The sequence below is a fragment of the Oncorhynchus gorbuscha genome, linkage group LG25 (genome assembly GCF_021184085.1).
Source record: "Oncorhynchus gorbuscha isolate QuinsamMale2020 ecotype Even-year linkage group LG25, OgorEven_v1.0, whole genome shotgun sequence".
In the NCBI taxonomy this organism is placed as follows: domain Eukaryota; kingdom Metazoa; phylum Chordata; class Actinopteri; order Salmoniformes; family Salmonidae; genus Oncorhynchus; species Oncorhynchus gorbuscha.
In genome coordinates, this window is record NC_060197.1 from 27412387 (window position 1) to 27430862 (window position 18476).

The 18476-nt window shown below is 43.1% G+C and overlaps 1 protein-coding gene across 1 annotated transcript in view; it reads right to left on the bottom strand.

Annotated features, from left to right (window-relative positions):
- poln (polymerase (DNA directed) nu) overlaps window positions 1-18476 on the bottom strand; it is a 76996-nt gene that overhangs the window by 22516 nt on the left and 36004 nt on the right. The window contains 3 exon segments of the mRNA XM_046327939.1: window positions 1915-2026; window positions 4615-4692; window positions 7814-7871. Coding sequence (XP_046183895.1) covers window positions 1915-2026; window positions 4615-4692; window positions 7814-7871 — 248 coding nt within the window.

Sequence of the window (18476 nt, forward strand, 5' to 3'; positions counted from 1 at the left end):
CAATCTTGCAACCTCACGGTTAACTAGTCCAACTCTCTAACCACCTGCCTCTCATTGCACTCCACGAGGAGCCTGCCTGTTACGCAAATGCAGTAAGAAGCCAAGGTAAGTGGCCAGCTAGCATTAAACTCATCTCATAAAAAACAATAAATCAATCAAAATCACTCGTTAACTACATATGGTTGATGATATTACTAGTGTATCTACCGTGTTCTGCGTTGCATATAATCGATGCAACGCAGGGGATGATTTAACAAAAACGCATTTGCGAAAAAAAGCACACTCGTTGCACGACTGTACCTAACCATAAACACCAATGCCTTTCTTAAAATCAATACACAGAAGTATATATTTTTAAACCTGCATATTTAGCTAAAAGAAATCCAGGTTAGCAGGCAATATTAACTAGGTGAAATTGTGTCACTTCTCTTGCGTTCATTGCACGCAGAGTCAGGGTTTATGCAACAGTTTGGGCCGCCTGGCTCGTCGCAAACTAATTTGCCAGAATTTTACGTAATTATGACATAACATTGAAGGTTGTGCAATGTAACAGGAATATTTAGACTGGATGCCATCCGTTAGATAAAATACAGTTCCGTATTCTAACAGTTCTAACAGCGTTCTAACAGTTCTACCAGTGTCCTAACAGCGTTCTACCAGTTTTCTAACAGCGTTCTAACAGTTCTACCAGTGTCCTAACAGCGTTCTAACAGTTCTACCAGTGTTCTAACAGTTCTAACAGCGTTCCAACAGATCTAACAGCGTTCCAACAGATCTAACAGTTCTAACAGTATAGTAACAGTTCTAACAGCGTTCTAGCAGTGTTCTAACAGTTCTAACAGTGTACCAACAGTTCTATCAGTGTACCAACAGTTCTATCAGTGTACCAACAGTTCTATCAGTGTACCAACAGTTCTATCAGTGTACCAACAGTTCTATCAGTGTACCAACAGTTCTATCAGTGGGTTAACAGTTCTATTAGTGGGTTAACAGTTCTATCAGTGGGTTAACAGTTCTATCAGTGGGTTAACAGTTCTATCAGTGTACCAACAGTTCTATCAGTGTACCAACAGTTCTATCAGTGGGTTAACAGTTCTATCAGTGGGTTAACAGTTCTATCAGTGGGTTAACAGTTCTATCAGTGTACCAACAGTTCTATCAGTGGGTTAACAGTGTTCTGACAGAGGGTTCTAACAGTTCTAATGGTCTCCCTTGTTTTTCTCACCACAGGGTCCCTTTTGAACATGCACGCACACATTTCAAAAAGTGTAATCACAGCGGCGATCGGCCTGGGGGTGCTCTGACAGAGAGGAAGGAGCCTCATATGCCGGTTGCTGCTGTAGTCATGGCAACAAGGCTGCGAGTGTTTGAAGTGATGCTGCGGTTTGGGCAGACTGATGGGCTGTGTGTGTGTGTGAGAGAGTGTGAACGTGGGAATACGGTATAAGGCTCTGTGGATGAGTGTGTATGTCTGGGTTGATAGGCTCATCCCAAACAGCTGAGTGGTGTGTGAACTGAGCATGCCCAAAGCAGTCCTGTTGAGTACAACTAAAAGACAGACAGAGAGGAGGAAACTAGCTAGTGTAGCAGGGAGGAAATCAGAGGTCATAGAACTATGAAATGAGAGGCAAAACTGTGTGAGATGCGTGAATATCATATTAGTGTGTGTGTGAGATACTACAAACTGCGAGACTGTATGTGTGTGTGTCAGAGTTTGAGAGACTGTGTTTGTCTATGGTACCCCCCACTGCGAGACTGTGTGTGTGTGTGTGTGTGTGTGTGTGTGTGTGTGTGTGTGTGTGTGTGTGTGTGTGTGTGTGTGTGTGTGTGTGTGTGTGTGTGTGTGTGTGTGTGTGTGTGTGTGTGTGTGTGTGTGTGTGTGTGTGTGTGTGTGTGTGTGTGTGTGAGACCCACCACTGTGAGGCCAGCATGGTGAAGACGTCGGCCTGTGGGTTGTTGAAGATCCTCTGCAGCTCAGGATCTGACGAGAGGTGAGCCAGCAGACGCAGTTCCACCTGGCAGAAATCTGACACACACACACCACCATCATCATCATTCTGCTCCACACTACTGTTCATTTTCACTACCATCATCGCTCAACATTTGTATATTAACTGACAATGTAATCAGCTGATAATGAACCAGGTAGTCAGCGGTAATGTCATTTAACAGAAAGGCAAAGAGAGGTAAGAGAATAGAGAGGTTGTAAACAACACATGTGTTGAGAGCGAGAGAGAGAGGGATGGGAGAGGTGGAGAGAGAGAAAATCATGGGGAGGAGGCAGATACACAAAGAGAGGGAGAGCGAGAGAGAGAGAGAGAGGAAAAAAGAGAGGAGGGGAACAGATGAGTGTTCCTCCCACCCTGATCCTGTTGTCAGATGAGAGAGAATGGCTGATGAGACAGGCAGCAAGCCAGCCAGCCAGCCCCTCCTGTGAGACGCCTGGGGGCCCGAGTTACCTTACCCCCATCCCATTAACACCCCGAACCCCCTAACCCCTTATAATCTGTGACACCTCCCCCACCTCCCATCTCCAAGACCCCTCCCAAACGCAGCCTATCACATGATGATGACACACTTGCGCATGTTCCTCTCCGGATAGACAGAGAGACCCCGGTCTCTGTTGTGTGTGTATGTGTGAGCCACACCTTTCTATCCCTTATCATACTGCTGTCAGGCTGGAATGTTCAAGAGAATTACCATTACTGACATACACCTACTGGAGAGAAAGAGATAGAGGGGGAATGCTGACACACACATCACACTGTAATTCAGTGTAATTCAATTAGTGGATTGAACATTGATTTTAGTGCTGGGGCTCCAAACTGGACTTGATGAGAATGTCGATGGCCGGCCCTGTATTCTCTCTCCACAGTAAAACAAACGTACTCAGCTATTAGCCTCTAATTATGTTTTTACACTGCAGGGCCGTGCCTTGCTGTGAATATCACGGTTCCTCTATTTCATTCCCACTTGCCCATGGCCCGCTGGATTCCTGGAACCAAGCGGGATATATCCAGCCTCGTTTGATACCTGGTACTGACCTCCAACCAAGTAGACTGGTGGGTGGGGTTACACATGGCCGTACTCAATGACTGGTCTCACGCAACGATGTCACAGCGTATGTTGTTGATACTCACGCACAAGCCACTGGCTCCGTTTTTTAAAAGAGAAAGTACATCTAACTACGAAACGGTACAGCTACAGAACAGTAACGAATAACTCTGAAGCTAAAAACGCTGGATTCGACATCACCGACAGCGATGTTTGAAGCCATGGTAACGCTGAGCAGCAACGATAAGCGCGGTAATACATTGTTTTTAGCCAAATTACTATCTAGCTAGCTACCAATGTCTTTTGATGAGCTTCATAACACATGCACACACACGGGGACACACAAACAAGGACACACAAACACATGCACACACAAGAAAACAAGCACATACATGACACACAAACACACGAGTCTTCACATAGGAATGAATGGTGTCACATGATCGATGGCTTTGTCCATTCATATACAGTCATTGGTCTATCTCAACAGTGTCACTCTCGACAGCGGCATAGACAATTTTCTCCGCCGGAAGCCTATCATCCCCTCTCCTCTCATAAAAATGACAAAACAATCACATTTCCCTCCTGCAGCCGAATGAAATCGGCTATAAAATGATAAATAGTGTCTGCCTGACTGTGCTAGATGAGCTGGGCCTGTCTGGTTTAATATTGGTTGGCTGGTAATAAATATAGCTAGTTTAGTGCAGTGTGCTTTGATAATAGGCTGATAAAGTGTGTGTGTGTGTGTGTGTGTGTGTGTGTGTGTGTGTGTGTGTGTGTGTGTGTGTGTGTGTGTGTGTGTGTGTGTGTGTGTGTGTGTGTGTGTGTGTGTGTGTGTGTGTGTGTGTGTGTGTGTGTGTGTGTGTGTGTGTGTGTGTGTGTATGCATGAGTGTGTGGGTTTCTGATGATGATAGGCTTATAAAGGGGAGTTTCTAAAGATCTCTCCATCATTGTTTTATGCGTCAGATCACATTTGTAGCCCAGAGAATACTACGTGTGGGATGGGGGGTTGTGTGTGTGTGTCTGGACATGCTTTGCCCATGTGTGTGTGTGTAATAGAGTTGTTTCCACCATAATTTGCAAATAAATTCATTAAAAATCCTACAATGTGATTCTCTGGATTTTTTTTCTCATTTTGTCTGTCATAGTTGACGTGTACCTATGCTGAAAATTACAGGACTCTCATCTTTTTAAGTGGGAGAACTTGCACAATTGGTGGCTGACTAAATACTTTTTTGCCCCACTGTACATACAGTATAATCTAGGCCTACATCTCAGATGGCTGGTTATTAGACCAGCAAAATAAAATGAAGGGAAAACGATACAGTACATTAACCCCTGAAAGTGAAACATTCACTCAATTGATATTTTGTGTGTGCCTTGGTTCTAAAAGGGGTAAAAAAAAAAAAAAAACTAGAAAAGGTACATCCCCCCCAAAAAGAGTGCTTGCTTCAAGCAGTATAAAAAAAAAAGAGAATAATAACAATAAGCATGTGGAATAACTTGCTGACACAAGTACACTAATAATGAATGATATGGCCAGTGTGACCTTTGCCTACCTGCAGCCAGGAAGGTGTAGCCATCCTGGGGGATGAACATGGCCCGTGGGTGAACCGTCACCACCTCCGCTTCCTTTCCTGAGAGAACCAAAACACACAGCCACCATGAACCTACCGTACCACATTACTGTACCAACCATGTTAATATAGTACAATCCTATTACCCAAGACTCCCCGGAAAACAGTGGCAAGTGTTACTGAATGGACTATCCTGGATAAAGAAAATAAAGTGAATTTAAAATGAAATACCCAGCTATAAAACCCAACTTCCACTTTTATAAAGATATAACACAGCTACCATCCTACGGTGAGCCTGAATAATGTAATTACACTGTTCAGGTTATACATGTGTAATAACCGCCTTGTCATCTCTCCATTCTATAGTGAGTAGTGCTGGTGAGTTTCCTAGCCAGTCAGCCAGCCAGTCAGTGCTTTAATTAACTGGCAGCCCTATAAATACAACATGTGTGAGAAGTTAACTAGAGGACATCTCCTGACTTCAATTAAAAGAGGAAAAAATAATTAAGTAAGTGTTTTTTTTCTATATGGAAACATAGAAATAGTGAGAAATAGTGAGGTAGGGAAAATATATAGAAGCGATGGAGAAGACGGCGAGAGAGAGAGAGAGAGAGAGAGAGAGAGAGAGAGAGAGAGAGAGAGAGAGAGAGAGAGAGAGAGAGAGAGAGAGAGAAAGAGATGTAGTAGACAGGTGAGAGAAAAAAAGAGACAAGAGGGAGAGATGAACAGTTAGTCCATCATCCACCATATGGTTAGCATTAAACTAGCTAGGTAAGAAACCAGGTCATGGTTAGCAGTAAACTAGCCAGGTAAGAAACTGGGTCATGGTTAGCAGTAAACTAGCTAGGTAAGAAACCAGGTCATGGTTAGCGGTGAACTAGCCAGGTAAGAAACTGGGTCATTGTTAGCAGTAAACTAGCTAGGTAAGAAACTAGGTCGTGGTTAGCAGTAAACTAGCTAGGTAAGAAACTGGGTCGTGGTTAGCAGTAAACTAGCTAGGTAAGAAACTAGGTCATGGTTAGCAGTAAACTAGCTAGGTAAGAAACTAGGTCATGGTTAGCAGTAAACTAGCTAGGTAAGAAACCAGGTCATGGTTAGCAGTAAACTAACCAGGTAAGAAACTGGGTCATGGTTAGCAGTAAACTAGCTAGGTAAGAAACTGGGTCGTGGTTAGCAGTAAACTAGCTAGGTAAGAAACTGGGTCGTTGGTTGAGGTAATCAGAATCCCATCAGGACGAATCTAACGCCACGTCATTATCCTGGGCAGGTAAGTGCTGACCCCGACTGAGTAAAAGAGGAAAAACGTCCCCATCAACATCACAGGCACACACACACGTCGGACGCTCGCACACACACACTCACACAGGGCAACAAAACCCAGTGTAACACCTCTAATAAGGACTGATTAGGGCTTCAATCACCTTCAAAGAGGGTCTGGGTGACTGATGGAGGGAGAAAGAGAGGTGAAAAAAGGAGAGAGTAGGAGGTGAGACAGACAGACAGACAGACAGACAGACAGACAGACAGACAGACAGACAGACAGACAGACAGACAGACAGACAGACAGACAGACAGACAGACAGACAGACAGACAGACAGACAGACAGACAGGCAGGCAGGCAGGCAGAGAGAGAGAGAGAGAGAGAGAGAGAGAGAGAGAGAGAGAGAGAGAGAGAGAGAGAGAGAGAGAGAGAGAGAGAGAGAGAGAGAGGACTACTACGGTAGGTACACCTATAGTGTCACGCCCTGGTCGTAATATATTGTGTTTGTCTTCATTTATTTGGTTAGGCCAGGGTGTGACATGGGTTTATTGTGGTGTGTTTTGTCTTGGGGTTTTGGGTGTGTGGCTTAGTGGGGTTATCTAGCAAAGTCTATGGCTGTCTGGAGTGGTTCTCAATCAGAGGCAGGTGTGTATCGTTGTCTCTGATTGGGAACCATATTTAGGCAGCCATATTCTTTGAGTGTTTTGTGGGTGATTGTTCCTGTCTTTGTGTTTGCACCAGATAGGGCTGTTTCGGTTTTCACATTTCATTATTTTGTAGTTTCTTCATGTTTGTTTTTTTCCTTCATTAAAATATCATGAATCATCATCACGCTGCATTTTGGTCCGATCCTTGTTCCACCTCTTCGTCAGAGGAGGAGATAGAAGAGAACCGTTACATATAGCTCATCTCTTGGCAGTAGTACTGTAGACTACTTTATCACTGACCTGAGTCTCTCAGAGCGTTCAGTCAGCCCACTGACACCCTTATCAGATCGCAGCAAAATCAGTCTACTTGAACAGAGCAATACTCAATCATGAGGCATCAAAGCCAAAGTAAGAGAATAATATTAAGAAATGCTATAAATGAAAGGAAAGTAGTGTGAAAACCTACCAAAAAACAATTAGGCAACAACAAATTAAATTCCTTATAGACAACTTCCTGGACAAAGCGTTCCACTGTAATAGTGAAGGTGTAAACTTGGCAGTAGAAAACATTTGAAATGTCTTTAAACATTTGAAATCTCTTTATTCTTTTGGAACTTCTGTGTAACGTATACTGTTAATGGTTATTGTTTATTTCACTTTTGTTTATTGTGTACTTCACTTGCTTTGGCAAAGTTAACATATATTTCCCATGCCAATTAAAGTCCTTGAATTGAGAGTGAGAGAGAGAGCGAGAGAGAGATATAGTTGATGAGTAGGTGCTCTGGGGATATGATGGGTGAGTGGCAGGGCAGGGGGTGCTAATGCTAGCACCTACGACTCACCGAAGGCAGGGAGAAAGAGAACCATAGAACTAGTGATGACTAGGGTGAATAAAAGGAGAAAGTGTACATGTCTGCATGACTAGTGTGACGAATCTCCTGTACACAACTATTGCCGGAGAGGAAGGAAACTGCTCAGGGATCGAGGCCAATGGTGACTTTAAAACATTTACAGGGTTTAATGGCTGTGATAGGAGAAAACTGAGAATGGATCAACAACATTGTAGTTACTCCACAATACTAACCTAAATGACAGTGTGAAAAGTAGGAAGCCTGTACAAAAAAAGATCAGCGTGTGTGTGTGTGTGTATTTGTGTGCGTGCGAGTGTGGGAGGGGAGATTCATTTTACTTTACATATGGAGAGGCTGTGCATAATGCATAATTAGACCGGATTTGAATTTGAATGTGTGTGTGTTGTGTGATTAACTGTACCTTGAACATATTGCTTCTTAGTGATCTGCACCGGCTGCCTTGGGAGGGCCTGGAAGTTCTAAAATTACAAAACATTTATAGTCAAGCAAAGCACAACACACCTAGAGATAATATATATATCTTCCATATATATATTTATATGCATGATAGTTAGAGAAAATAAGAGCGCAAGAGACCTTACACCCAGAGAAATATATCAAAATGCATGGTAATTAGAGAAAATAAGAGAGCAAGATACCTTTTCTCTGAGGCTTTTTTAGAATGTACAAAATAGTGTTGCCCAGGTAATGAATCCCAACCTTCAGTCAGTGAGTGTTAAAAGGCACAGGAGCGGTTGATATTTAACACTGACTGGCTCTACTACTACGACATCATTAGATCTGAACAGCTACCACTGTTAACAAGAGAGACTGGAGAAACGGAGGTAGACGGTTGGAGGGAGGGGGAGAGAGAGGGGGGAGAGAGATGGGGGGGGGTTGGCGAAAGAGATGGGGAGGAAGGAGGGAGATAGAGAGACGGAGAGAGGGATGGTTGGAGACTTGGCAAAGGCTGGCACACAGACAAAGCTGGCATGCAGTGCCCCATGCCACACACAGGTGTTACTAATGGAGACAAGTTCTAGTTAGAAAAATTTATTTAAGTGTCACTCCACAATACATTGCATTCGGAAAGTATTCAGACGCCTTGACTTTTTCCACATTTTGTAACGTCACAGCCTTATTCTAAAATGTATGTTTTTAAATCCCTCATCAAACCATACACAATACCCCATATAATGACAAATCAAAATCATATTTTCTGAAATTTTAGCAAATATTACATTTACATAAGTATTCAGACCCTTAACTCAATACTTTTTTGAAGCACCTTTAACAGCGATTACAGCCTCGAGTCTTCTTGGGTATGACGCTACAAGCTTCGCACACCTGTATTTGGGGAGTTTCTCCCATTCTTTTCTGCAGATCCTCTCAAGCTCTGTCAGGTTGGATTCTTTTCTGCAGATCCTCTCAAGCTCTGTCAGGTTGGATGGGGAGCGTCGCTGCACAGCTATTTTAAGGTCACTCCAGAGATGTTCGATCGGGTTCAAGTCCGGGCTCTGACTGGGCCAATCAAGGACATTCAGAGACTTGTACTGAAGCCACCCCTGCCTTGTCTTGGATGTGTGCTTAGGGTCGTTGTCATGTTGGAAGGTGAACCTTCGGCCCAGTCTGAGGTCCTGAGCAGGTTTTCATCAAGGATCTCTCTGTACTTTGCTCTGTTCATCTTTCCCTCGATCCTGACTAGTCTCGCAGTCCCTGGCGCTGAATAACATCCCCACAGCATGATGCTGCCACCAGCATGCTTCACCGTAGGGATGGTGCCAGGTTTCCTCCAGACGTGACGTTTGGCATTCAGGCAGGGAGAAAGAGAACCTGAAAGAGTTCATTCTTGGTTTTAATCAGACCAGAGAATCTTGTTTCTTTAGGTGCCTTTTGGCAAACAAGCGGGCTGTCATGTGCCTTTTATTGAGGAGTGGCTTCCGTCTGGCCACTCTACCATAATGGCCTGATTGGTGGAGTGTTGCAGAGATGGTTGCCCTTCTGGAAGTTTCTCCCTTCTCTAGAGAGGAACTCTGGAGCTCTGCCAGTGTGACCATCGGGTTCTTGGTCACCCCCTGACCAAGGCCCTTCTCCCCCAATTGCTTAGTTTGGCCGGGAGGCCAGCTCTAGTGGTTCCAAACTTCTCCCATTTAAGAATGACGAAGGGCACTGTGTTCTTGGCGACCTTCAATGCTGCAGAAAGGTTTTGGTACCCTTCCCCAGATCTGTGCCTCGACACAATCCTGTCTCGGAGTTCTATGGACAATTCCTTCAACCTCATGGCTTGGTTTTTGCTCCTACATGCACTGTTAACTGTGGGACCTTACATAAACAGGTGTGTGCCTTTCCAAATCATGTCCAATCAATTGAATTTACCACATGTGGACTCCAATCAAGTTGTAGAAACATCTCAAGGATGATCAATGGAAACAGGATGCACCTGAGCTCAATTTTGAGTCTCATAAGGTCTAAATACTTATGTAAATAAGGTATTTCTGTTTTAATTTGTTATGCATTTGAAAACGTTTCCAAAAGCGGTCTGAATACTTTCGAAGGCACTGTAAGGCAAGGGGTCTGAATACTTTCTGAAGGCACTGTAAGGCAAGCGGTCTGAATACTTTCTGAAGGCACTGTAAGGCAAGGGGTCTGAATACTTTCTGAAGGCACAGTACATAGAATTGTTCATGATAGTGACAGCCCCAGGGATGAAACTCCTACCGAAAAGTTCAGAGTGACATTTCATTGTCTGGTATATCCGACCTGATGGGAGGAGATCAAAGCAGTGGTGGAGTGGATGGAGTGTTCGTTCAGAAGGGAGAGTTTTTATAGTAGTCTATTTTGTTTGCTGCGTTGACAAATCCATTTCCCCTCGGGGATTCTAAAGTAATATAAAAGTAATATAATTCATTTGTCTCACAGCCACAGTCTGATTCATCCAATTTCTATTTCACATCATAGACCCAGGAGGCGGTGTAGGGTGTTAAATCTGTGTTTCAAGTTTGAATGTCACATGCAGAAGTACAGTGAAATGCCTTTCTTGCTAGCTCTAACCCCAACAATGCAGTAATCAATAACACTGTAATATACGTAGAATGTATGCACACATGACTGTAAGTCGCTTTGGATAAAAGCGTCTGCTAAATGGCATATATTATTATTATTATTATAATACTAGAAATAACAAGGTAGAACAAAAATAAACAAGATATAAAAAGAAGAATAAGAACACAATAAAGTAAGTAAGCAAAGTATATACAGGGTCAGTTCCAGTACCATATTTACAATGTGCAGGGATACTATATTGATAGAGGTAGATATGTATAGGGGTAAAGGTGACTAGGAATCAGGATACTGAATAGGATACTGTACCTAGAGTAGCAGCAGCGTATATGATGATTGTATGTGAGTGGGTGTGTGTAGAGTCAGTATAAACGTATTTGCATACTATGTGTGTGTGAGCAAATGATGGGAGTGACTGTTTATGTGTGTTGGAGTATCAGTGTGCGTAAGTGTGTTGGGACCTGTGAGTGTGCATAGAGACAGAGCAAAAATCAGAATAAAATACATGGGTCAACTCAGATAGTCCGTGTAGCCAGCTATTTAGCAGTCGTACGGCATGGGGATAGGAGCTGTTCTGGAGTCGGTTGGTGTCAAGACTTGATGCACCTGTACCGTCTGCTATGCGGAAGCAGAGAGAACAGTCTATGGCTTGGGTGGTGGGAGTCCGTAACAATGCCTACACTCACCACCTGAGGTCAGCCCGTCAGGAAGTTCAGGATCTAGTTGCAGAGGGAGGCGTTCAGTCCCAGGGTCGTAAGCTTGGTGACGAGCTTGGAGGGGACAACGATTTTGAACGCTGAGCTGTAGTCAATGAACATTATTTTCACATATTTTTCCTCTTGTATAGGTGGGTAAGGGCAATAGCCTGACAACTCAAACTGAGTTCTTCCACTGCTCTATCGTTTGCTACAAACTTCAGTTTGAGACTGCCATCATTGAAGTCGTTTGTGGTGATGTCAAAATGAGGGTTGGTGTACAAAAAGTCATCAGCGATTGGATCATCTCCAACCAATCAGAGTATCAAAGCCAATGAGACATTTTCAAGCCGCCACTTCACCCACGTGTGTTCTGGCTCTGGCCCAACTCATCGGTTTCCGGGACCGGTCAGAACAGCTAGAATATTTTTCCGTTCTAGAAATCATCGGGGAGATACTCAGATCCAGACTCATTGCGGAGACAAAACTAACGTCTGTGGGTGTGGTGTAGTGTTTGGCCGGAGCAAGAAGTCTGGGTAGCCAGGCAAACTTAATCAAGGTTTGTAAAAAAAATATATATTAAAAAATATCTAATAATATACAGTGCCTTGCAAAAGTATTTGGCCCCCTTGAACTTTGCGACCTTTTGCCACATTTCAGGCTTCAAACATAATAATAATAATAATAATATATGCCATTTAGCAGACGCTTTTATCCAAAGCGACTTACAGTCATGTGTGCATACATTCTACGTATGGGTGGTCCCGGGGATCGAACCCACTACCCTGGCGTTACAAGCGCCATGCTCTACCAACTGAGCTACACAGGACCACCTAAAGATATAAAACTGTATTTTTTTGTGAAGAATCAACAACAAGTGGGACACAATCATGAAGTGGAAATATTTATATTTCAAACTTTTTTTAACAAATCAAAAACTGAAAAATTGGGCGTGCAAAATTATTCAGCCCCTTTACTTTCAGTGCAGCAAACTCTCTCCAGAAGTTCAGTGAGGATCTCTGAATGATCCAATGATGACCTTAATGACTAATGATGATAAATACAATCCACCTGTGTGTAATCAAGTCTCTGTATAAATGCACCTGCACTGTGATAGTCTCAGAGGTCCGTTAAAAGCGCAGAGAGAATCATGAAGAACAAGGAACACACCAGGCAGGTCCAAGATACTGTTGTGAAGAAGTTTAAAGCCGGATTTGGATACAAAAAGATTTCCCAAGCTTTAAACATCCCAAGGAGCACTGTGCAAGCGATAATATTGAAATGGAAGGAGTATCAGACCACTGCAAATCTACCAAGACCTGGCCGTCCCTCTAAACTTTCAGCTCATACAAGGAGAAGACTGATCAGAGATGCAGCCAAGAGGCCCATGATCATTCTGGATGAACTGCAGAGATCTACAGCTGAGGTGGGACACTCTGTCCATAGGACAACAATCAGTCGTATATTGCACAAATCTGGCCTTTATGGAAGAGTGGCAAGAAGAAAGCCATTTCTTAAAGATATCCATAAAAAGTGTCGTTTAAAGTTTGCCACAAGCCACCTGGGAGACACACCAAACATGTGGTAGAAGGTGCTCTGGTCAGATGAAACCAAAATTGAACTTTTTGGCAACAATGCAAAATGTTATGTTTGGCGTAAAAGCAACACAGCTCATCACCCTGAACACACCATCCCCACTGTCAAACATGTTGGTGGCAGCATCATGGTTTGGGCCTGCTTTTCTTCAGCAGGGACAGGGAAGATGGTTCAAATTGATGGGAAGATGGACGGAGCCAAATACAGGACCATTCTGGAAGAAAACCTGATGGAGTCTACAAAAGACCTGAGACTGGGACGGTGATTTGTCTTCCAACAAGACAATGATCCAAAACATAAAGCAAAATATACAATGGATTGGTTCAAAAATAAACATATCGAGGTGTTAGAATGGCCAAGTCAAAGTCCAGACCTGAATCCAATCGAGAATCTGTGGAAAGAACTGAAAACTGCTGTTCACAAATGCTCTCCATCCAACCTCACTGAGCTCGAGCTGTTTTGCAAGGAAGAATGGGAAAAATGTCAGTCTCTCTATGTGCAAAACTGATAGAGACATACCCCAAGCGACTCACAGCTGTAATCGCAGCAAAAGGTGGTGCTACAAAGTATTAACTTAAGGGGGCTGAATAATTTTGCACACCCAATTTTTCCGTTTTTGATTTGTTAAAAAAGTTTGAAATATCCAATAAATGTCGTTCCACTTCATGATTGTGTCCCACTTGTTGTTGATTCTTCACAAAAAAATACAGTTTTATATCTTTATGTTTGAAGCCTGAAATGTGGCAAAAGGTCGCAAAGTTCAAGGGGGCCAAATACTTTTGCAAGGCACTGTATCTGTTTGGGATTCTTGCAGTCATTTTTCAGTGTGCAAAGTATTTATAACTATGTACCGGTCCCCCGACCATCCGCTCAAGGATAAATTGGCCCACGGCTGAAATTAATTGGCGACCCCTAGTTTATTACTAGTCAGTATGGGATGGGGTTATAACAATGGGATGCTGTTCACACACTAATAAGGTCAGGGATACGGGCTGGGCCTCTGTACTGTACAGTATATACAGTGCCTTCAGAAAGTATTCATACACCTTTGTCTTACTCCACATTTGTTGTGTTACAGCCTGAATGAAAAATGTATTAAATATACATGTTTCCTAACCCTTACCTTCACACAAACCCCACAATCACAAAGTGAAAACTGAGGAACATTCATTGTCTTCTTGGTAAGCAACTCCAGTGTAGATTAGGGCTTGTGTTTTAGGTTATTGTCCTGGTGAAAGGTGAATTAATCTCCCAGTGTCTAGCGGAAAGCACACTGAACCAAGTTTTCTTCGAGGATTTTGCCTGTGCTTAGCCCCATTCTGTTAATTTTGTATCCTGACAAACTCACCAGTCCTCAACGATTACAAGCATACTCGTAAAATTATGCAGCCACCACTATGCTTGAAAATATGGAGAGCGGTACTCAGTAATGTGTTGTATTTTTTGCAGTATTACTTTAGTGTCTTGTTGCAAGCAGGATGGATGTTTTGGAATAATCATAAACACTGTTCCCTGATCAGTTTGACGCAAACTCTTAAGGATCTGACCCTTTTTTACATTTTTATTTCTAACTGCCTGTCGCAAGGATATGCATATTCTTGATACCACTTGAAAGGAAACGGGTGAAGTGGGTGGAAATGTGAAATTAATGTAGGATAATATAACACATTAGATCTAGTAAAAGACAATACAAACAAAAAAACATGTTTAAAAAAAATAAAAAAATAAATGTAATCTTTGAAATGCAAGAGAAAGGCCATAATATAATATTGCAGTTCGGGCGCAATTCATATTTTGGCCACTAGATGGAAGGAGTGTGTGTGCAAAGTTTCAGGTTGATCCAGTGAAGCATTGCAATACTGGACAGTATTTTAAATCAAGTCTGCCCAAATGTGCCGAATTGGTCAATTGATACATTTTCAAACACATAACTATGGAGAACATACAAAAATGATATGGTAATAAAACATTTAAGTTTACACACTGCCAGGAATGTCATACATGATGGATCATTATCTTATATACTAACTTTCACACATCTAGATGGCCGGGCGGGGTGGGTGTGGAGCCAGAGACAGCAGTAGTTCAAACTGTAGAACCCAGTTACTACATTTGAATATAAAAATTGATTTTATAAAACAAAACAAAACAATGCTAAATCTTTATCTCTGGGGTCCTCAGAATTACAAATCAGAGCAAGATTACTGAATGTAAGTACATTATTTACCTTCAGAAGTGAATGTATCAAACCAGTTGCAGTGATAACAGTTTTTTGCTGTTGTGCACTCTCCTCAAACAATAGCATGGTATTTTTTCACTGTAATATCTACTGTAAATTGGACAATGCAGTTAGATTAACAAGAATTTACGCTTTCTGCCCATATAAGACATGTCTATGTCCTGAGAAATGTTCTTGTTCTTTCCAACGGCATGCTAATCACATTAGCGGACGTTAACTCAACCGTCCCAGTATAGGGACACCGATCTCATAGAGATTTTAAAGGTACAATATGTAACTTTTTGCGCAACCCGACCAAATTCACATAGAAATGTGAGTTATAGATATGTAATTTTCATTGAAAGTAAGTCTAAGAAGTGGTAGATGCGTTTTATCCCTTCTGCTCTTAAGTTTTGTTTTTGCGGCTTTTACTTTCGGTTGTGTACACCAGCTTCAAACAGCTGAAAACACAATATTTTTGGTTATGGAAAAGACATTTCACAGCAGTTTAGATGGTACAATGATTCTCGTCACATAACCTGTGACCACATATAAACCTTGGCCTCAGATCAGGGTGGAGATAGAACAACTAAAATGTCTTCCAGACCTGGGTTCAATTAGTATTTGAAAATCCTTCAAATACTTTTGAGTGTTTTCTCTAGCCTGCTTTGACTGCCAGATGGGCAGGGTTTGCAGTTTAGGGACTATTCTATTGTTTCTATTTCACCAAGCAGGCTCAATCAAGCCCAGATAAAGTAGCTGATATGATTTTGAATAGTATTTAAACCCAAGTGTGATGTCAGATGAGGTTGGGTAGCTAAGATGTCTTCAGGTCTATTGAGTTCTCTGAGCCGAGGCAGAACTTTAAATAACCTCAGATCAACACTATCGATCCACGAAGGAATTTGAGCCTTTGCACACACGCACACACAGGATTGATAAGGCGCAAGGAGAGATTGGGCCGGGCTCAACTGTTTTCCCTGTAATCCCTGTTTATCCAGACCAGTCCACACTGCTCCCACTACATTCACACAAACTGCACGATCTATAACACTGGAACTGACACTGCTGCAGAGGGTGTGTGTGTGTGTGTGTGTGTGTGTGTGTGTGTGTGTGTGTGTGTGTGTGTGTGTGTGTGTGTGTGTGTGTGTGTGTGTGTGTGTGTGTGTGTGTGTGTGTGTGTGTGTGTGTGTGTGTGTGTGTGTGTGTGTGTGTGTGTGTGTGTGTGTGTGTGTGTGTGTGTGTGTGTGTGTGTGTGAGTGATGGTGATGGTTAAATAGGGGAGAACCAGGAAAGAAGATCTGCAGTACTGAAATGTAATGTAGACACACACTTGCAGTAGAAACACACATCATCACAGTAGAAACACATACTTGCAGTAGAAACAGACATTAACACGAGCCACCTCCTCCCAGTCTGTGTCATCTGACAGAGAAAGCAGCACTCTGTACCTACAGCACATCATCTATTATTCACTCGACAGAGAGAGGGGCGGGGTGATATGGGGAGGGAGAGATGGAGGGCAAGGGAAAGATAAAAGGGGGAGAGGGAGAGTGAGGTGGGGGAGGAGAGAGAGATGGGAAGAGGGGGAGGAGAGAGAGATGGGAAGAGGGGGCGGGAGAGAGAGGTGAGAGAGGGGGTGGGAGAGAGAGAGGTGAGAGAGGGAAGCGAGAGAGATGGAAGTGAGGGGAGACAGAGAGGGGAAGAGAGAGAGGGGAAGAGAGAAGGGGTGGGAGAGAGAGAGGGAAGAGAGGGGAAGGGAGAGAGATAGAGGGGATGGTGTGAGAGAGAGAAAGAGGGAGAGGGGAAGGGAGGAAAGAGAGAGATACTGCAGCAGTAGGGTGGGGACAGAGCTGAGCATATTCCCACAGTGGACATAGAAAACAGTAAATGGCAGCAAAATAATGCTGAGTGTGTGTTGTTGAATGTGTGTAATGACACGTTTTCTAGGTATAACCATATTGTGTCAAGTGTGTGTGTGTGTGTGTCTGTGTGTCTGTGAAACAGAGAGGTTTCTGGCAGTGGCATGGCAGGTGATTCACAGTGTCAGATGTGTCTGCTCAGCTTTCCCATGCACTGTATTCCTTCGAGGGCAGCAGATATCAGGATCAGGCTAAAACTCCCCTCACACACACACACACACACACACACACACACACACACACACACACACACACACACACACACACACACACACACACACACACACACACACACACACACACACACACACACACACACACACACACACACACACACACAGAGAGAGCTGCCAGGTTGACAGAAGGCTTGACCCCTCCCCTGCAGGTCTCTCTCCCGGCCCCTGCTCCTACACAGCATATGTTGAAGCACAGCACTGTGACCACACACAGACACAGTCACACACACATGCACACAAATACACACACACACACACTGGGAGAGAGACAGAATGACAGAGAGACACACACACACAAAGAAAATGACAGATACAGACAACTGCAGACGACAGAAATGCACACAGACACAAAAACCCAATCCTGCAGCACAGCGAACAAACCACCACAAGACAGATGAGAGAGAGTGACAGTGAGAGAGAGACAGACAAACAAACAGTGAGAGTGACAGACAGAGCAAGAGTTACAGAAGACAAAATGTGAGAGAGGGAGGAATCAGAGAAGAGAAAACAAGGAAGAGAGGAGAAAAGAGAGGGAAGGTAGCCTAAATAAGGGAAAGAAGGAGAAGAGAGGAGAGAAAAAAAGGAGAGGAAAGAGAAGGAGTATGTCTGCCAGTCCCAGCAGATCTGTCATCTCTCATTAACCCTTTACAACCGTGTAGGGCTTGAGAACAAGTCCCAGTGTTTCCGGTCTGGAAGCACGCTATTCACTGCACCTACAGGCCCACTCTGGTATTGCAGTTTAGTTGAAGTCATGCCCAAAATGACAATTCTCAGAGACAAGTCAAATTCTTCTTCTTTTTTAAATAAGACACTTTAGTCATTACCTTTGTACACAAAACATCCATAACATTCTTCAAGTAATTTTCTTAGAGGCAGATGTTTTTAAAATTTTATTATCACTCACAGCCAAACATGTCATATTCATCCACTGTCTGCTTCAGTGCACACTGCGTGCTAGTAACCGGCTCTCTAAATCCAGATGTTTTCGGAAAGTATTCAGACCCCCTTGACTTTTTCTACATTTTGTTACATTACTAAAATGGATTACAAAAAACATTTTCCTCATCAATCTACACATAATGACAAAGAAAAAATATCAGTTTTGCATAAATATTCAGACCCTTTACTACATTGTTGAAGCACCTTTGGCAGCGATTACCGCATCAAGTCTTCTTGGGTATGACGCTACAAGCTTGGCACACCCTTATTTGGGGAGTTTCTTCTATTCTTCTCTGCAGATCATCTCAAGCTCTGTCAGGTTGGATGGAGAGCGTCGCTGCACAGCTATTTTCAAGTCTCTCCACATCTGTTCGACCGGGTTAAAGTCTTGGCTGTGTGCGTAGGGTCGTTGTCCTGT